The sequence below is a fragment of the Coregonus lavaretus genome (genome assembly GCF_964263955.1).
Source record: "Coregonus lavaretus genome assembly, contig: HAP1_SCAFFOLD_408, whole genome shotgun sequence".
Taxonomy (NCBI): domain Eukaryota; kingdom Metazoa; phylum Chordata; class Actinopteri; order Salmoniformes; family Salmonidae; genus Coregonus; species Coregonus lavaretus.
In genome coordinates this window covers 115,292-136,339 of record NW_028162593.1, presented here as the reverse complement: position 1 = coordinate 136,339, position 21,048 = coordinate 115,292, and the positions used below count along the sequence as shown (strand labels likewise).

Genomic DNA, 21,048 nt, shown 5'->3' with positions numbered 1-21,048 from the left:
AAACTTTGTCATCAAAGTCTGGCATTGTCTGGATTTATGGTGCTTTCAAGACAACTGGGAACTCTGAAAAAACAAGGTCGAATCATGATGACGTCAGTGATCTTCAGGTCGGAGATCTAGAAAGAGGGCAGAGTTCCAGACTTGCAATTCAGAGTTGGTTGACCATTCAAAACATATCTTTTTCAGAGTTCCCAGTTGTGTTGAATTCACTGAAGTCTGAGATTTCCCAGTTCCGAGTTTCCAGTTGTTTTGAGCATGGCCAATGTTGAATGTTTATCCTTTTAAACTTGGAAAAGAGACCCTTAAACCCAGACTTGGACCACACATCCACTCCACTGAATAGCAGGCTAGTGATTGCTTTGCAACGCTTGCAGTTAGCCACTGATTCCTTCCAAACCACTCATTGTTGAATTTGCGATTTCCAACTTGTTGTGTAATGTTTATGTCCAATGGCCGATGAGCACCGATATGTTTTATCTATAATTTCTCTTCATCATTTCTCTTCATCTGACAAGGATTGAAAAGGATTTGCTAGTATATTGTCAACTTGATTCATGATGATGACTGCTAGATTGCTAGCTAAGATTTTGAAAGTAAGATGTTGACATGATCAGTCCAATCAAAGCTACTGTAGATATAACGTGATTTGACGTAATTTTATCTGTGGCCAATGACCTTGAGCCTTCTTGGATGGGCACTTCTAATGTAATACTATGGCAGCACCCAAGGGGCTTGAATTTTGGAGCTCTACCCATAGAGTTTTCAGTGGCGTAGTGTCCCCATGAGTGACAGAACACTGAGCCAATCACGGCACAACTAGAGAACATTAACAACCCCTACGCTCCGTATTTTCCGCTGGCTGCCCCACCACTACAGAAAGCACTGAGCTAGGCTGAAACACCTGCATTTTGGAGCTGCCTTACTCAAGAAAGCAAAAAAGAGACCATGTTTGTATGCAGCTTTATTAACTCTGCCCCACCTGCCTTGAATGACAGGTCACCACTGCATCTGTGGCATTGTGTTGTGTGACAAAACTGCACATTTTAGAGCGGCCTTTTATTGTCCTTAGCACAAGGTCACCTGTGTAATGATCATGCTGTTTAATCAGCTTCTTGATATGCCACACCTGTCAGGTGGATGTATCATCTTGGCAAAGGAGAAATGCTCACTAACAGGGATGTAAACAAATGTGTGCACAGAATGTGAGAGAAATAGTATTTTTGTGCGTATGGAAGATTTCTGGGATCTTTTATTTCAGCTCATGAAACATGGGACCAACACTTCACATGTTGTGTTTATATTTTTGTTCAGTGTACGTTTGGTGATGAGGCTACATGAGACTACATGTGAAGATACATACAGGGTTGCTTACTGATGGGTTCTGACTTCTAAACTTGAAATATTGTTAGTCATGGAATATCCTATGGAAATGAGAAGGGCCACAGTCTGGTCTCCACACCAGAAGTTAATGGTTATCTGTAGGAGGAATGTATATGGTGGGGTCAATTAAGGTTGGATAGGAGCCAGGGGCTTGGAATTTATTGAGGAAAGGAAAGGTAGTCACATGGTTGCAGTCACTGATAAGGGTGGAGAGCTGTGGATTTGTGAGGAATGGGGGCCGAGTTCAGGTCAGGTCACATTAAGAGAGAAGGAACAGTATATTACCCACATCACTTCACTTCCTGCCTAGCAATAAATATGTAATGTTTAGAGGGAAGGAGCAGTTCACCAAAATTGAAGTATATATATTTGTGCTGGTGGGAACGTGTTTTTGGCTGTTCAGCTGTCTGACCCTTTGGGTGAATAAACTTGGTTTGAGCTTTCTGTAGTAGTCCGTGAATTTTGATTTTTTATTTGTCAGAACCTAACATTACTATAAAATGTTTGTGTATATTTAGTGTATATGGTAACAGAAGTGTTTTAATCGGAATCTTAGAAAGTAAGAAAAACGTCAAAAGAAATGGAAGCCTAGATGGAACTCAACGAGTACACACACACTCTCTCTCTCTCTCTCTCTCTCTCTGTCTCTCTGTCTCTCTCTCTCTCTCTCTCTCTCTCTCTCTCTCTCTCTCTCTCTCTCTCTCTCTCTCTCTCTCTCTCTCTCTCTTGCACACACACTCGCTTACCTTGCAGTACATTGTTTTGATAAAATCCACTCATCTCTGACTCCCATGTCCTGCCTCAGTAAACATAGACAGTTGGTAACAAGACCAGTGTAAGAGTGTGTGTGTGTGTGTGTGTGTGTATGTGTGTGTGTGTGTGTGTGTGTATGTGTGTGTGTGCGTGCTGTGTTGCCCACTGTTAAACAACTCTCCATTCATTTCCTCCTGCTGTTTCTCACACTGTAGTGTCCTTCCCCCTGTCCCTGTTCACTGGCCCACAGCCGCACACACACACACACACACAAACACAAACACACACACACACACACACACACACACACACACACACACACACACACACACACACACATACAGAGACAGACACACCCATACAGAGACAGTAGGTGAAGCAGACAGACAGTAGGTCATGGCACGGTAGGCTCCTATTAAATCCAGCCAAGGGACCACAATTCGGAGACACACAGACAAGCACACACACACCCAGGGACATCCTGGGAGTCCCAGACAGGCTAGAATAGAATAGATTATTATATTAGGTCTGTTGTTCACAGTGACACCAGTGACACTGAATGATCTGGCAACAGAAGAGACAGAGGGAGGAGAGAGTCTGGTGGTTTTAGGTTCTCATGAACTGATCAGAAGGAGAGAGAGAGAGGGAGAGGTAGAGAGAGAGAGTAGAGAGACCGGGAAATGAGATGAGAGCACTTCTGCTTATGGTGGTGTGTCTGCCAATGGAAGAGAAGTGGTAGAGTGAAAAGATGGAGAAAAAAAGGAGGGAAGGAGAGAGAGAGAGAAAGATAGAGTAAAGAAAGAACGGGGAAGAGATAGATAGTGATGGAGGAAAGTGAGTGATGGAGGGAGGAGAGAGAGAGACTGAAAGACAGAAGAGATGAATGTGCCCTCAGCCTTGGTGATTCTAAAAGACACATGAGAGAAACACAGAAGCACAATATGAGTATGTGACTTACTCAGTAAAGAGCTAGTGCAAACATACACACACAAATACACACACACACACACACATACATACAGACTGACGTACACACACACAAACTCAAATGCACACACACACACTTATACATGAGCTTACTAATATACAGATCAAATACACTCACAACAAAGGCTGACACATCACACGTTGCTAGATACATATTTTATGTGTGTGTGTGTTTATCTGAAACACATTCAGAGAACTTTTGCATTAGGGCAGGAACAGAGAACAGGGAAATATTATTTGTTAGAAATTGTTTTACAGTTTCCCTATTTGCTTACAATCACCTGAGCTTCCGCTGTGATTTGATTATGAGAGCTAGCCTAGCTAGCATCAGTAATGTTGAACAATGAGAGCACTAGCTGATCTAGCCTAGCATCTATCTAGCTCGACTAGCATTCCATTTTGAGCTGTGAGACCAGTTAGCTAACCTATTCTAGAATTGTGTTTGAACTATGAGAGCCCTTGCTAGCCTAGTTAGTATAAGGTACACTGCTCAAAAAAATAAAGGGAACACTAAAATAACACATCCTAGATCTGAATGAATGAAATAATCTTATTAAATACTTTTTTCTTTACATAGTTGAATGTGCTGACAACAAAATCACACAAAAATGATCAATGGAAATCAAATGTATCAACCCATGGAGGTCTGGATTTGGAGTCACCCTCAAAATTAAAGTGTAAAACCACACTACAGGCTGATCCAACTTTGATGTAATGTCCTTAAAACAAGTCAAAATGAGGCTCAGTAGTGTGTGTGGCCTCCACGTGCCTGTATGACCTCCCTACAACGCCTGGGCATGCTCCTGATGAGGTGGCAGATGGTCTCCAGAGGGATCTCCTCCCAGACCTGGACTAAAGCATCCGCCAACTCCTGGACAGTCTGTGGTGCAACGTGGCGTTGGTGGATGGAGCGAGACATGATGTCCCAGATGTGCTCAATTGGATTCAGGTCTGGGGAACGGGCGGGCCAGTCCATAGCATCAATGCCTTCCTCTTGCAGGAACTGCTGACACACTCCAGCCACATGAGGTCTAGCATTGTCTTGCATTAGGAGGAACCCAGGGCCAACCGCACCAGCATATGGTCTCACAAGGGGTCTGAGGATCTCATCTCGGTACCTAATGGCAGTCAGGCTACCTCTGGCGAGCACATGGAGGGCTGTGCGGCCCCCCAAAGAAATGCCACCCCACACCATGACTGACCCACTGCCAAACCGGTCATGCTGGAGGATGTTGCAGGCAGCAGAACGTTCTCCACGGCGTCTCCAGACTCTGTCACGTCTGTCACATGTGCTCAGTGTGAACCTGCTTTCATCTGTGAAGAGCACAGCGCGCCAGTGGCGAATTTGCCAATCTTGGTGTTCTCTGGCAAATGCCAAACGTCCTGCACGGTGTTGGGCTGTAAGCACAACCCCCACCTGTGGACGTCGGGCCCTCATACCACCCTCATGGAGTCTGTTTCTGACCGTTTGAGCAGACACATGCACATTTGTGGCCTGCTGGAGGTCATTTTGCAGGGCTCTGGTAGTGCTCCTCCTGCTCCTCCTTGCACAAAGGCGGAGGTAGCAGTCCTGCTGCTGGGTTGTTGCCCTCCTACGGCCTCCTCCACGTCTCCTGATGTACTGGCCTGTCTCCTGGTAGCGCCTCCATGCTCTGGACACTACGCTGACAGACACAGCAAACCTTCTTGCCACAGCTCGCATTGATATGCCATCCTGGATGAGCTGCACTACCTGAGCCACTTGTGTGGGTTGTAGACTCCGTCTCATGCTACCACTAGAGTGAAAGCACCGCCAGCATTCAAAAGTGACCAAAACATCAGCCAGGAAGCATAGGAACTGAGAAGTGGTATGTGGTCACCACCTGCAAAACCAGTCCTTTATTGGGGGTGTCTTGCTAATTGCCTACAATTTCCACCTGTTGTCTATTTCATTTGCACAACAGCATGTGAAATGTATTGTCAATCAGTGTTGCTTCCTAAGTGGACAGTTTGATTTCACAGAAGTGTGATTGACTTGGAGTTACATTGTGTTGTTTAAGTGTTCCCTTTATTTTTATGAGCAGTGTATTTTTGAACTAGCCTAGCATTAGCCATGTTTAAATTATGAGAGCTAGCCTTGCTAGCATTAGCTGTATTTGAACTATGATACCTTTATCTAGCCCAACTAGCTTTAGCGTGTTTGAACAGGCTGATACCGGCTGGCCGTTGGCCACTTCTAGTTATCCAGTGTTTGTGTATTTCCTTGTTGGCCCCACAGCATTGTTAAAGGAAAGATTCATATGATACAAAACTTATCATGCCAGCTGTATTTCTGCCTGCTTCAGCGGCAATAGCTCAGATACACACGAAAACATGAAATGACCCCTGGAATCGATAAAACATCACTCAGAGATGCACAAAAACATTCAAAATGGGTGAATCTTTCCTTTAAAGGGCAATTCCGCCACTTTTGAACCTCATATTCATCATCTCCAGCACCATACCAGTGTCTACATAAAGTGAAAACGGCACGTTTCTATGATCTGTGGTTAAAAAGAGAAGAAGAAAGGTCCTAGAAAATGCTTCTCTGTGACATTTATTTTCTTATGATGATGTCATCGGATATAACTTTTTTCCTTTATATGTTTTTTCTACAAAACTTGGAAATGCGCCGTTTTCACATAGACACTGGTATTGTGCTGGCGATACTGAAAATGAGGTTGAAAAGTGGTGGAATTGCCCTTTAACTCCACCACTACAAACTCTGGTGTTGTACAAACAATCAACCACAGCTTATATTACTGCCTGTCTGTCTGTCTGTCTGTCTGCCTGTCTGTCTGTCGGCAGGTTTGAATCACTGACTGACTGTCTAACTGTTTGACTGACTGTCTGACTGCACAGTGCAACTGCTGGGTTGATTGTGTGTGGGAGCATGTGTGTTTTATGGTGGTTGTCTGTGTATTATTAAGTATATGTGTGTGTGTTCTTGTGTATGACACCTTTTTCCGCTCTGCAGGGATGAAGACCTACCTGATCTCAGGGAGGAAGTTGGAGCATTCTCTGGACATCCGGACCCCGTGCCCTTGCCCCCACACCTCTGCCCTCATGCCTGGGGGGGCTGCTGCCCTCTGTGTGCCCTGCACTGTGAATGGGGAGCAGACAGAGGAGGGGGCCGGACTCAATGGATGCCAGGACGAACATAAGACTAACAGCGCCAAGGTAGATCACACGCATATGCAGGCACGCATGGACGCATGCACATACACACACACACACACACACACACACACACACACACACACACACACACACACACACACACACACACACACACACACACACACACACACACTGACAACACACTCCTGCGCCAACGTAGCTTACTACACACCTACTAATAACACACACCTGCACCACACACACACACTTGTCTAACACACATCCCTCTCTCTCCTTCTTCTTCTGTAGTTTACACCAGGCTGCAGCCCCAGGGCTCTGAATGGCATTCTCAGTCCTCCACTGGAGGACTCAGTGAGGGCCAGCCAGAGCTCTCTGTGCGACATGCTTCAGGAGAAAGAAAAGAAGACCAGTACGGGCACAGGGACGGGTACCAGCCTGGGTATGGGGGGTCCAGGAGGGGCGGGACCGGGGGGCATGGGCATGGACCACTCCGCCCTCATCCCGCTACGCTCCAAGAACTTCAGGGAGAAGAGTGATGTCCATTTTGTTGATGTCATCAAGGAGGACAGGTGAGGACTGGAGGGAGTCTGGTGGCTTTTGGCTTTACTTATGAACTGTTTTGAGGTCAGTTCTTCTAAATAACCCTGAACCAGTGGCTTTAGTAGAATGATTGACAGTCTAAAGCTGACCCTGGACTAGTTGATATGACTAGTTGTTGGATACTACTGCACTGCTGTTAGATACTACTGCACTGCTGGAGCTAGGAACACAAGCATTTCACTACACCCGCAATAACATCTGCTAAATATGTGTATGTGACCAATAATATTTGATTTGATTTAGGAGCAGAACTGGGCATGTCTTGGCAGATCAGGGTTTAGCCTTCCTTAGGTTTAAAGTGTTAATGTCACATGCACAAGTACAGTGAAATGCCTTTCTTGCAAACTCTAAACCCAATAATGCAATAATCAGTATCAATGTAGGACTAAAAAAAGAACATAATGTAGAACGGAAACATATGAAAAATATAAATACTAAATAAGAAGATCATGAGACAGTAAGAAGCTGTATACAGGGTCAGTTCCAGTACCATATGTATACTGTGCAGGGATACTGGATCGATAGAGGTAGATATGTATGTAAGGTGACTAGGCATCAGGATATATGATAAACAGAGTAGCAGCAGCATATATGATGATTGTATGTGAGTGTGTGTGTGTGTGTATGTGTGTGTGTGTGTAGAGTCAGTATAGATGTGTGTGAATGTTATGTGTGTGTTGGAGTGTCAGTGTGTGTGAGTGTGTAGAGTCCTGTGAGTGTGCATAGAGACACTATTAAAAATAAATAAAGGGTCAACTTAGATAGACATAGATAGTGCCTGTAGCCATTTTGTTAGCTATTTAGCAGTCTTATGGCTTGGGGATAGAAACTGTTCAGGAGCCTGTTGGTGTCAGACTTGATGCACCGGCACCACTTGCCATGCGGAAGCAGAGAGAACAGTCTGCTGGTCTGTTAGGGCTTTGGATTACCAACAGTGCTATGGTGATTATTGTTGACAGCGTATATATTTGAAGTCAGTCACTAAGGGAGGAATCCTAACTTGAGATGCATGCACTTAACCTCGATGATCATGTAAATAATGCATAGATGTCAATGGATGATTCAAGTCATGATGAAGTTAGGATTCCACCCTAGAACCCTCCACCTGTCTTTTTCTCAATCTATTCTCCTGTCTTTCAAGTCTGATGAAGGACTACTTCTTCAAGCCTCCCATCAACAAGCTGAGCCTCAACTTCCTGGAGAGACCTCTGGAGACAGCCTACCGTATCAGCTACCAGGAGGAGGTACACACACACACACACACACACACACACGTGCACACACACGCGCACACACACACACACACACACACACACACACACACACAGAGACACACACACACACACACACACAGAGACACACACAGAGACACACACACACACAGAGACACACACACACACACACACACACACACACAGACACACACAGAGAGACACACACACGCGTGCACGCGCGCACACACGCACACCCGCACACACGCAATCACGCACACACGCACACACCCACATACACACACACACAGACACACACACACACACACACACACAGACACACACAGACACAGACACACACACACTCAATCCGTGTCAGTCAAAGCTCCTGAGTGGCGCAGTGGTCTAAGGCACTGCTTTGCAGTGCTAACTGTGCCACTAGAGATCCTGGTTCGAATCCAGGCTCTGTCGCAGCCGGCCGCGACCGGGAGACTCATGGGCGGCGCACAATTCGTCCAGGGTAGGGGAGGGAATGGCCGGCAGGGATGTAGCTCAGTTGATAGAGCATGGCGTTTGCAACGCCAGGGTTGTGGGTTCGATTCCCACGGGGGGCCAGTATAAAATATATATATATATATGTGTATTCACTAACTGTAAGTCGCTCTGGATAAGAGTGTCTGCTAAATGACTAAAATGTAATGTAAATGTAAAGCCGTATTGACCACATGTTCATACAAAGCCCCCTGCTGGTGTGTATAACATATTGCAGCCCAATTCTAACAGTTTGACCACAATTATTAGTAGTAGTAATCTGCATCTTTATCTCCTCCCTCCTGTCTCTGTCCCTCTGTTGTTCTCCTCTCATCCCAACTGTCTAACCACCTCTCCCCCTTCTTTCTCCACTCCTTCTCTCTATGTCTCTGACTACTCTCTCTATCCCCCTTTCCCCTCCCTCCTTCTCCTCCCCCTCCCTCTGTCCCTCTTTCTCCCTCTCTGTTCTCTCATCTCCTTCTGTCTATGTCTCTGACTACTCTCTCCCCTCCAGGTGGAGACCCAGGCCCCGGTGCAGACCTTCTCTCTATGTCTCTGACTACTCTCTCCCCTCCAGGTGGAGACCCAGGCCCCGGTGCAGACCTTCTCTCTATGTCTCTGACTACTCTCTCCCCTCCAGGTGGAGACCCAGGCCCCGGTGCAGACCTTCTCTCTATGTCTCTGACTACTCTCTCCCCTCCAGGTGGAGACCCAGGCCCCGGTGCAGACCTTCTCTCTATGTCTCTGACTACTCTCTCCCCTCCAGGTGGAGACCCAGGCCCCGGTGCAGACCTTCTCTCTATGTCTCTGACTACTCTCTCCCCTCCAGGTGGAGACCCAGGCCCCGGTGCAGACCTTCTCTCTATGTCTCTGACTACTCTCTCCCCTCCAGGTGGAGACCCAGGCCCCGGTGCAGACCTTCTGTCTATGTCTCTGACTACTCTCTCCCCTCCAGGTGGAGACCCAGGCCCCGGTGCAGACCTTCTCTCTATGTCTCTGACTACTCTCTCCCCTCCAGGTGGAGACCCAGGCCCCGGTGCAGACCTTCTCTCTATGTCTCTGACTACTCTCGCCCCTCCAGGTGGAGATCCAGGCCCCGGTGCAGACCTTCTCTCTATGTCTCTGACTACTCTCTCCCCTCCAGGTGGAGACCCAGGCCCCGGTGCAGACCTTCTCTCTATGTCTCTGACTACTCTCTCCCCTCCAGGTGGAGACCCAGGCCCCGGTGCAGACCTTCTGTCTATGTCTCTGACTACTCTCTCCCCTCCAGGTGGAGACCCAGGCCCCGGTGCAGACCTTCTCTCTATGTCTCTGACTACTCTCTCCCCTCCAGGTGGAGACCCAGGCCCCGGTGCAGACCTTCTCTCTATGTCTCTGACTACTCTCTCCCCTCCAGGTGGAGACCCAGGCCCCGGTGCAGACCTTCTCTCTATGTCTCTGACTACTCTCTCCCCTCCAGGTGGAGACCCAGGCCCCAGTGCAGACCTTTGCCAGCCCTATCTTCAGCTCCTTCCTGGATGTTCTCCTATCCTGCTCTGTGTTCCTCGCCCTCACCTTGGCCTGCTTCCTGGTTCCCATGGTCACCATGGAGACGCCCCCAGCAACCGTCCTGGGATTGGCTACCGCTGCTGGTCTGTTAGAGCTGGTCTCCCTGGTGCTGTCCATACGGTGAGGGATGGAGGGGGGAGATAGTGGGAGAGAGAGAGGGTGGGTGAAGTGAAAAGTGTCTGCTGGCGTTGGTCTCCCTGTTGCTATATGGAGGAATGAGAAATTAGAAAGGGAGGGAGTGTATCACAATGTTGTCCTTTTTTGCTATTTACTTGTCCCTTCTTTCCTCACCTCCTCTCCCTCGGCCCCCTGCAGGATGACGTTCTACCTGGACAACGTGTTGAGCTGTACCCACACCTTGCTGAGGGTGGTGTCAGGCTGGCTCCCCCGTCATGTGATCGGGGCCGTGCTGGTCTCACTTCCTGCCGTGTCCGTGTTCTCACACCTGGCCTGCAGCCTCCACCTGCCCATCCAGGTAAGGAGGGATAGAGAGGGTAAAGAAGGAGGGCATACTGGTAGACATGGGCTTCTAGTCAGGGATGGTCAAAAGGTGGGTGAACGCTGGTCGAGATGACGAATGGCAAATGCATTACTGCTAACAACACTTATTTACAGTAATAGGTGTTCTCAAGTGTAAAGGGGAAAAGTGTGTGTGACTAAGTGTCAAGAGCATTGAGTTACACTTGGTCTACAGCTGTAGGGCACACTAGAAAGTGCCAGTGTTTCAGAGAGAGAAACAGTCAATGGAAAATGGAGAGGGGCTATACTTGTGGACCTTGGCACACAGATTATTGACATTCTCCTTCTTTCAAATCCTTTATGTGGAAGAGATAGAGGTCCTAGTTTGGGCAGAGGCAAGCTACACACTGCACATTGTTTTCTCTAGCCTTATTCCGAGTCCAAAGCTGCTGCCATAGGGCTCTGGTCAAAAGGTAGTGTACTATATAGGGAATAGGGTGCCAAGTCTTGACTGCTTACAAGTCAAGCTGGTGTGTTTTGATAACTTGTTTTGCAAGGATGCCCCCCCCCCTCCCCCCACACACACACACACACATATACACACATATACACACACACATATGCATGCAGTCACACACACACACACACACACACACACACACACAATAGCATGGAAGAGAGCGATTGATAACATGGCAGAGTAAGAGAAGATGTGTGTGAGAGAGGGATGGAAGGGAGGGACAGAAGCATGGATGGAGAGATGGAGGGATGGAAGAGAGACGTGTAAAGTTGTCATCATTAGGCGGCTGCTGAAGGCATTAAGTCTGTACTAACAACTGTCCAGGGGATTCAATTATTGATGTGTGTGTGTGGGTGTGTGTTCACACATGCCAGTGGTGTTCATAAGGTATGTGCTCACAGGTGTGAGTGTCTTGAGGGTATTCGGTGGGGAAGTATGTTTATGTTACCATATTTTGTGTGAGTACTCGTGTACCAGGGTCAAGTTCCATTTCAATTTGGGAAATAACCTGAAATTCCAATTCTAATTTCTTCTCATAGAGAAGCATTGAGGAACATTGGAATTTTAGTTTACACAAACAAATGTTGTGTGTCCTCCCTCTAGGTAACCATGTTCCTGTGCTGTGCAGTGACCATAGCCATAATCCAGTACTGTAACTTCTGCCAGCTGAGTTTCTGGATGAGATCTGCCCTGGCCACGGCTGTTGGTGGGTCTCTGCTAGTGCTTCTCTACAGCCCCCTCAACAGGACAGGGTGAGTACTGCAGCCTATACGTATTTAGGACCCATTCATAACTTTAATCAAATCCAATGTAGGGAAATGCTTATGTTCCTAGCTCTAACAGTGCAGTAATATCTGACAATACAAAACAATACATGCAAATCCCAAAAAATAAAAGAAAGGAATTAAGGAATATAGAAATATTAGAACGAGCATTCCGGAATATTCATATATATGTATATGATGGTGTGTATAGACATTATGAACAATATATGAATAGAAAAGGTGTGTACAGCAGTAGTTATATAGGATGAGCAACTAGAATACAGTATATACATATGAAGTGGTTAAAACAGGATGTAAACATTATTCAAGTGTTTAATGACTATGTACATAGGGCAGCAGTCTCTAAGGTGCAGGGTTGAGTACCGGGTGGTAGCCGGCTAGTAACAGTGAGTAAAGTTCAGACCAGGGTACTGGGCGGAGGCCGGGTATTGGTGACTATTTAACAGTCTTATGGCCTGGAGATAGAAGCTGTTTTTCAGTCTCTCAGTCCCAGCTTTGATGCACCTGTACTGTCTCTGCCTTCTAGATGGTAGCGGGGTAAAACGTTAGAAACTTTATAACATTATTAAGATGTTATAACTTATGTTATAATGTTAACACTTAAAAATTATGAATGTCAAGGTAGCACCATTTTATATCATACACAATATGCACAATAATACACAATACACCTATCTCTCCCAGTGGCTCTTGGGAGATGTTGATATTCATCTGTTTGTCAGCGTAGTTGTGTGTGTGAGTTTTATTTTTTAAATTTTATTTCACCTTTATTTAACCAGGTAAGCCAGTTGAGAACAAGTTCTCATTTACAACTGCGACCTGGCCAAGATAAAGCAAAGCAGTGCGATAAAAACAACAACACAGAGTTACATATGGGGTAAACAAAACATAAAGTCAAAAATAAAACAGAAAATATATATATACAGTGTGTGCGAATGTAGTAAATTATGGAGGTAAGGCAATAAATAGGCCATAGTGCAAAATAGTAAGTGTGTTGGAGTGTGTTATCACGCTTGTGTTTAACTCACAGGAGTCATTCTGAGAGGTTGATATGAATCAGTCAGCCTTGAGTGCCTGGGTGTGTGTGTTTGTGTGTGTGTGTGTGTGTGTGTGTGTGTGTGTGTAACTGACGGCAGTCACTCTGTCTTGCAGCTCCAGTAATGACAGTTCTCCAGCGATGGGGTGAGTGTTGCCGTGGAAACGCAGAATGTTGATGGATGAGTGACATTTGGGGGGGTGACGGAAGGTGAAAGGAGAGAAGAGGGACCGTCTTTCTATCGCTCTCTCTCTCCCTCTCTCGCTCCCTCTCTCTCCCTCTCTCTCCCTCTCTCTCTCCCTCTCTCTCCCTCCCTCTCTCTCTCCCTCTCTCTCCCTCTCTCTCTCCCTCTCTCCTCCTCTCTCTCGCTCTCTCGCTCTCTCTCTCTCCCTCTCTCTCCCTCTCTCTCCCTCTCTCTCCCTCTCTCTCTCCCTCTCTCCTCCTCTCTCTCTCCCTCTCTCTCCCTCTCTCCTCCTCTCTCTCAAACTGTGAAGTGTAATCATAGCAGCTAAATGTCAGCAGCAGTGGCTATGTTTGCGTCTCAAATGGCACCCTATTCCCTACTTAGTGCACTACTTTTGACCAGGGCCCATAGGGAATAGGGTGCCATTTGGGACGCAGCCTGTGAGTCAGACTGGCTAGCTGGTCCTATTTATACGAGCTCAACTGTGAGAGAGAAGCTGGAGGTAGAGGGTATAGAACACTACATACAGCATGAAGGACCATGTTGGCCTTTTTTAACAAGAAGGAGAATGAGTTGAGTTGATGCTCTGATGTGTATCTTTGAGCCTATAGCCAAGTCCTTTAAGTCGTGGAAGTGTTTGGCATGTGTAGCGTGGTTCGGTAGGCACTATGAATGGGTGTGGTTCATGGTAATGCAACTGCTGCGTATCAATATCAACCCCCTCCCCTGTCTGTCTGTCTCTCCGTCTGTCTGTCTGTCCGTCTGTCTCATGTATGTCTCATGTCTGTCTCATGTATGTCTCATGTCTGTCTCATGTATGTCTCATGTCTGTCTGGCTGGCTGGCTGGCTCCCTCCCTGTCTGTCTACCTCTCTCTCTCTGCACCCTCCCTTCTTATCGCTCTCGCTCTCGCTCTCGCTCTCGCTCTCTCTCTCTCACTTCCTCTCTCTGTCTATCCATCTCTCTCTACACCCTCCTTTCTTAACTCTCTTTCTTTCTATCTCTCTCTTTCTGTCTAGCCACCGCACCACTCCTTTATCTCTCTGTCTGCCCTCATCTACCCCTGACCTCTTCTAATTGTCTCTTTCTCTTTTTCAGTAACCTCACTAACGAGACATGGTCCACTCCAGAACCACAAGCAGACCCTATGGTCCCCGTGAGACTCCTAGACCTACTGGTCCCAGAAGCGATCCTCACCTACTTCCTCCTCCTTCTATTGGTCTGGTTCCTGAACCACGAGTTCGAGGTCAGCTACCGTCTCCATTACCACGGCAACATAGAGGCCGACAAGCACCGCGTCAAGATCCAGAACATGCGGGACCAGGCCGACTGGTTGCTAGGCAACATCATCCCAATCCACGTCGCCGAGCAGCTCAAGGTGACCCAGTCGTACTCCAAAAATCACGACAACGCTGGGGTCATCTTTGCGAGTATTGTGAATTTTTCAGAATTCTACGAGGAAAGTTACGAAGGCGGGAAGGAGTGTTACCGAGTGCTCAATGAGCTCATCGGCGACTTCGACGAGTTGCTAAGGAAACCGGACTTTGCCAACGTGGAGAAGATCAAGACGATCGGCGCCACGTACATGGCGGCGTCCGGACTGAACGCTCAGCAGTGCATTGACGACTCCCACCCCAACTCTAACCACCTGAGGGCGCTGTTTGACTTTGCCCTCGAGATGATGGGTGTTTTGGACGACTTCAATAAAAACATGCTAGGCTTCGGGTTTAAGCTCCGTATCGGGTTCAACCACGGTCCCCTGACGGCGGGGGTGATAGGCACTACCAAGTTGCTCTACGACATCTGGGGAGACACAGTGAATATTGCGAGTCGCATGGACTCTACAGGGGTGGAGTGTCGGGTACAGGTGAGTGAGGAGAGCCACTCGGTGCTCAGCGGGATGGGGTTAGAGTTCGACTACCGCGGTACCGTCAACGTCAAGGGCAAAGGTCAAATGAGGACCTTCCTGTATCCCAGGAGCGCTGAGAGTGGTGGGCAGCTATTGGCTGAGCCTTTGCTACAGCCACACCAATTAGTTGCTGTTTTGCCCCTGGTGAAACCTGTCCAATCACAGGCAGCCGTTGGACCCGTGGGGGAAGGAGACGCCGTTAATACGACAGAGTCTGATGCAGGTGCCAAGGTGCCAGCTCCTCATCCCTTATCCTCTTCTTGCACTCCTCCCTCCTCCTCTTCCTCCACATTCACCCCCCAAGCCTCTTTCATAGGACCTTCTGGAGCTCCTCCAGGACTAGGGCCAGAGCCAGGCCCGGCCAAGCCCTGCGGGGTGAGGGCAGATCGGGCAGAGGGGTACAGGGACGCTCCTCCAACCCCACCAGGAATCCCCCAAACTGGGGCTGGCCACCCCCCTGCTATGGGCACGGACCATCACCTCCCTCACCTCCTTACCCTGGACCTAGACCCGGAGCTAGTACCCTGTACCTTGGCACAGCCTGAGGAAGAAGAGGAGGAGGAGGAAGAGGAGGCGAACGAGCTGACAAAGCTCAATAAGGAGGATTTCATGTCACGCCTTTGATCCGTCAAGTGCTGATCTAGGATTATCCATATAATTCATTATGATCTAAAAGTCCAAACTGATCCTCGATCAGCACTCCTTTCTCTGAGCTGAGCTGAAGACAGAAGTAGCTACAGATACAGGTTTGTAGGGATGGAAGGAGGTTTTTTCCCTAACTTATCCATCAATCACCTTTCTGAACCCAAACACATGTTTTCACATGATGAAATGTGACTGCAGACTGAGTGACTGTTGGACATTGACTTGTAGTCAAATTATGATGACTCATCACTTTTCTATAGGAAGGGGGAAGGGCTGTGTTGAGCACAGTGCGGCACAATATAATGGAGGGAGGGGGAAGGAGGAGGAGAGAAAGGGTTTTCGCTTCTTGATGTTGAGGTTTTATTTTTCTTATGCTTTGGTTGATATGTAAAGAAGTGCCTTCAGGACTAGAACCGTTAACGAACAAGAAATGAATATCGAACAAAAACACAAAAAAGGTTGGAACAATCTTTAGCATGGCTTATTTTTTATATTTAAAAGCTAGTCTACCTATGAGGCTGTAGTTATTTTACTACAAGTTGTTTTCTTCAATGCAATTTCTTTTGTTATTATATCGTTATCGTTTGTGCCATATTCAGCCTATTCACCTGACCGTGAAGGGTAATAAATTACTTGCCAGACAGTGGAGGATCATGGGTAAGAAGCAGGGAGTTATGGGTAGAATAAGGGAATGACAAAAAGCAGTGTTATTGGTGTTTCTGCTTTGAGACGATGGCTTACAGTGTTTGTGATGTGCTACATAGACCCAATACTAAAGGGAAAGCCAACATAGGGCTATATCTTCACACTGACACTTTTTTATGTCCAACTTTTCAGGAAGCACATTTTTAAAATAAACTTCCGTACAGCTTCTTTAAGTGGTCTGTGGAACATAACTGTCGATACCACAGGTCTCCTCAATGGGTCTCACACAACTTCTCCTAGACCACTCCTAAATGGAAATGACAAATTGGTATGGTAGCCTATAGCAAGCAGTCTTGACAGTAAGAAAACTGAACAAATACGTTATAGCATTCTCTCAAGTAACAACAATTATACTCTAACAAGTATACTGAAAAAGCACAAATCTAAAAATCGTTTAAGGGAATAATAGTGTAGGAAATTAAAGGGACTATTTAGTTATAATCAAAATGGGAAAGCACTTAAAAACTTTAGGCATAATATGTGTTAAAAGTATGACATTCGCCAAAAGTAACAGAATTCATTACAAACAGTTTATTAACGTGTTATAACATGTATTAATGTGTATTGAAGTGCAAACTCAAGTTTGTATGACATTCTATCCATTGTGTTAGTTGCCACAGAAACAAATTAGTTTGACCGACACCAGATTCAACCAATGGCTAATCACGGCTGCCTTTAGCTTTGTGTGACATGCTGGTTTGAGGGGTGGGACATTTAATCTTTTATCCAATTACAGCCTCTGCATGAGGGAGGCTCTACTGTATTAATGTACTTAAAATGTGCCACTTTCATCAAGTTATTATTTGGGTGCAATGCAACCTATATTTTTCAACGTCTTCATTTTCAAGTAGATTTTTTGTAGTGCCTAAAAAAACTGTAATTTTTAAATTCTTTTTTCTTGCTGAGTTTGTATTGATGATGATAGCAAGGATGATGATGATGATGATGATTGTATGTTTTATGAAATTATGAATCGCCTTGTGCAGTTCCGACTGCAACTCCTGTTTTGAGAAAATCAGCATCTTGCTCACTTGTTTTTTCTCTTTCTTTCTCTCTCTCGCTCTCTCTCTCTTTCTTTCTCTCTCTGACTGATTCTCTGTGAATTCTATGTGAAGGGTGGTGTGCCCAAGGTCTCTTCTGTGCTCCCTCGCTTTTCCCTTTTCTCTCACCTTGCCTTTTCCCCTCTTTTCCCCTCTGCTCAAGCTTTTACTTCTGAAAGAAAGCGTCTGTAGGGGATTCATCTGTAGCCCTGTCACTTTTGTGTCTTACATTTCAGCCAGAGTGTAGTATGAAAATCTGTGTGTGTGTGTGTGCACGCGCGCACACTTTTTTCCGAAGCCTCTATCCAAGCCCCTTAGTGCTGATCTAGGGTCAGTTTTGTGTTTTAATTCCTAATGGTCGATGCTAGGACTTGGATAGAGTAATCTGATTAGTAATCTTTGGGGATACCTCTACTCTGAACTACAGGGAGAACCAATGAGAGCTAGTTTAAGGGTCTTTAAGTGGGCTATCAGATGAAATATAACCATATGATACGAATCAAGGCAGATGGCCTATAACTTCAATGTGAGTGCCCACAAAAAGATCTAGAAATCGTATTAAATCGTAATTAATTGCAATATGTTGGTCATATAATGCCAAAGTACCCTTACCAAAATTCTGCGTCTGTTTAAACTTTGGGACTTATTTTTTTGTTTACCTACCACCAATATGTACTCCTAATATGTCAGTGCCTTTTGCTAGACATCTTGTTTGGATGAAGTTGGGCACAGTAACCAAGACTGGTATCTAAGGGACAAAAAAACAAAACAAAAAAAGGGAACTAGACAGAACAGGGAGGAGGGATATGGGCACGCCACCCCTTTACTACAACACACCTGCACCATTACTGAAAAATAAAAAAGGGAATATAAGTAAAAACTAAACTGTCTCGAACTCTGTGCTCCCTGGTAAAAATGGAGGAAGGGAGGAATGGGAGGGAATGACTTTGACTTTGCTTGTTTGAGTCTGAGATTTTCACCACTTTGCTCTGTGTGTGTGTCTTTGTGCCTGCATGTGGGTGTGTTTATGTGTGGACATACTTACACTTTTCGCCACCACTTCTCACCCATACACTCCCGCCATTGATCACTGATTTCTTTCTTTGCCTCTCTTGCCATTTCTAACCAACCTTAGGGTTTGTTTGTTAGCTTTCATGACATGGATAAAGCCTCTAAAAGTATATTTTACTTGAGCCCAAGTAGTATAATTAAAAAAATATACAGTGCATTCGGAAAGTATTCAGACCCATTGACTTTCGCCACATTTTGTTACGTTATAGCCTTATTCTAAAATGGATTAAATGTTGTTGTTTTTTCATCAATCTACAGACAATACCCCATAATGACAAAGCAAAAACAGGTTTTTCCACATTTATTAAAAATACAATTTTGAAATATCACATATACATAAGTATTCAGACCCTTTACTCAGTACTTTGTTGAAGCGCCTTTGGCAGCGATTACAGCCTCAAGTCTTCTTGGGTATAACGCTACAAGCTTGGCACACCTGTATTTGGGGAGTTTCCCCCATTCTTCTCAGCAGATCCTCTCAAGCTCTGTCAGGTTTGATGGTGAGCGTCGCTGCACAGCTATTTTCAGGTCTCTCCAGAGATGTTCGATCAGGTTCATGTCCGGGCTCTGGCTGGGCCACTCAAGGACATTCAGAGACTTGACCTGCAGCCACCCCTGCATTGTCTTGACTGTGTGCTTAGGGTTGTTGTCCTGTTGGAAAGTGAACCTTCGCCCCAGTCTGAGATCCTGAGCGCTCTAGAGCAGGTTTTCATCAAGGTTCTCTCTGTACTTTGCTCCGTTCATCTTTCCCTCGATCCTGACTAGTCTCCCAGTCCCTGCTGCTAAAAAACATCCCCACAGCATGATGCTGCCACCACCATGCTTCACCGTAAGAATGGTGCCAGGTTTCCTCCAGACGTGACGCTTGGCATTCAGACCAAAGAGTTCAATCTTGGTTTCATCAGACCAGAGAATCTTGTTTCTCATTGTCTGAGAGTCTCATAGCAAAGGGTCTGAATAATTATGTAAATAAGTTATTATTATTTCATTTTTTTTATATACATTTGCAAAAATGTATGAAAACCTGTTTTCACTTTGTCATTATGGGGTATTGTGTGTAGATTGATGAGAAAAAAAATATTTAATCAATTTTAGAATAAGGCTGTAACGTAACAAAATGTGGAAAAAGGGAAGTCTGAATACTTTCCAAATGCACTGTATATATGCCATTTGGCAGACCCTTTTATACAAAGCAACATACATTTTACGTATGGGTGGTCCCAGGAATCAAACCCACAATCCTGGCGTTGCAAGCGCCATGCTCTACCAACCATGCCTAACAGGACCCAACTGAGCCATACAGGATAATTATGCTATACAATATCTAATACGAATTGGGAGACAAAAGCCAACAACGAGCAAACGAATTATTCAGTAACATAAGCTTAAACATCAAGGATGCATAGAACAGATATATGGAAATTAAATATATATTGTTTGAACTGAACCAGTGTCTGAGCCTGTGTTTCTTTCTGCAAAATAAGTAATTTTACCAGGCTTTCACTATAGTAAATACATGAGGAAAATGTATTTGAGGGAAATGTATATGAGGAAAAATTGACAATTTTAATTGTTGAGAAAATAAATAAATACATCTTATTTTTACTGTTTGGGGTGCACATATACTAAATATTTGCGGGTGTGTTAGCGCATTCAAACTGTCATCACAAGCAAAAAAAGTTGATAATTCACTCGCTGATTAAATTGCACACTCACTTTTTTCACTGCAATGGTAAATGAACTACAGTAAATTAGCTCCAATATGTTATTTCCACACTGGGGATAACAATACAGTGCCTTTCAAAAGTATTCATCCCTCTTGGCATTTTTCATATTTTGTTGCATTACAACCTGTAATTTAAATTGATTTTTATTTGGATTTCATGTAATGGACATACACAAAATAGTCCAAATTGGTGAGGTGAAATGAAAAAATTACTTGTTTCAAAAAATTCTAAAAAATTAATAACGGAAAAGTGGGGCGTGCATATGTATTCACCCCCTTTGCTATGAAGCCTCTAAATAAGATCTGGTGCAACCAATTACCTTCAGAAGTCACATAATTAGTTAAATAAAGTCCACCTGTTTGCAATCTAAGTGTCACATGATCTGTCACATGATCTCAGTATATATACACCTGTTCTGAAAGGCCCCAGAGTCTGCAACACCACTAAGCAAGGGGCACCACCAAGCAAGCGGCACCATGAAGGCCAAGGAGCTCTCCAAACAGGTCAGGGACAAAGTTGTGGAGAAGTACAGATCAGGGTTGGGTTATAAAAAAATATCAGAAACTTTGAACATCCCACGGAGCACCATTAAATCCATTATAAAAAAAATTAACGAATATGGCACCACAACAAACCTGCCAAGAGAGGGCTGCCCACCAAAACTCATGGACCAGGCAAGGAGGGCATAAATCAGAGAGGCAACAAAGAGACCAAAGATAACCCTGAAGGAGCTGCAAAGCTCCACAGCGGAGATTGGAGTATCTGTCCATAGGACCACTTTAAGCCATACACTCCACAG

The 21,048-nt window shown here is 45.4% G+C and overlaps 1 protein-coding gene across 1 annotated transcript; it reads left to right on the top strand.

The window, feature by feature from the left end:
• Nucleotides 1–6,117: 6,117 nt before the first annotated feature.
• Nucleotides 6,118–18,204, top strand: LOC311119122 (adenylate cyclase type 9-like; the record flags this gene model as incomplete). The annotated part of the gene is made up of 8 exons (XM_084193868.1): nucleotides 6,118–6,318; nucleotides 6,568–6,848; nucleotides 8,021–8,123; nucleotides 10,081–10,289; nucleotides 10,485–10,644; nucleotides 11,752–11,900; nucleotides 13,086–13,115; nucleotides 14,251–18,204. 8 exons carry the CDS (start codon nucleotides 6,118–6,120, stop codon nucleotides 15,683–15,685), a joined length of 2,568 nt encoding a protein of 855 aa, XP_084049994.1. The 3' UTR covers nucleotides 15,686–18,204.
• Between the last annotated feature and the right edge of the window lie 2,844 nt (nucleotides 18,205–21,048).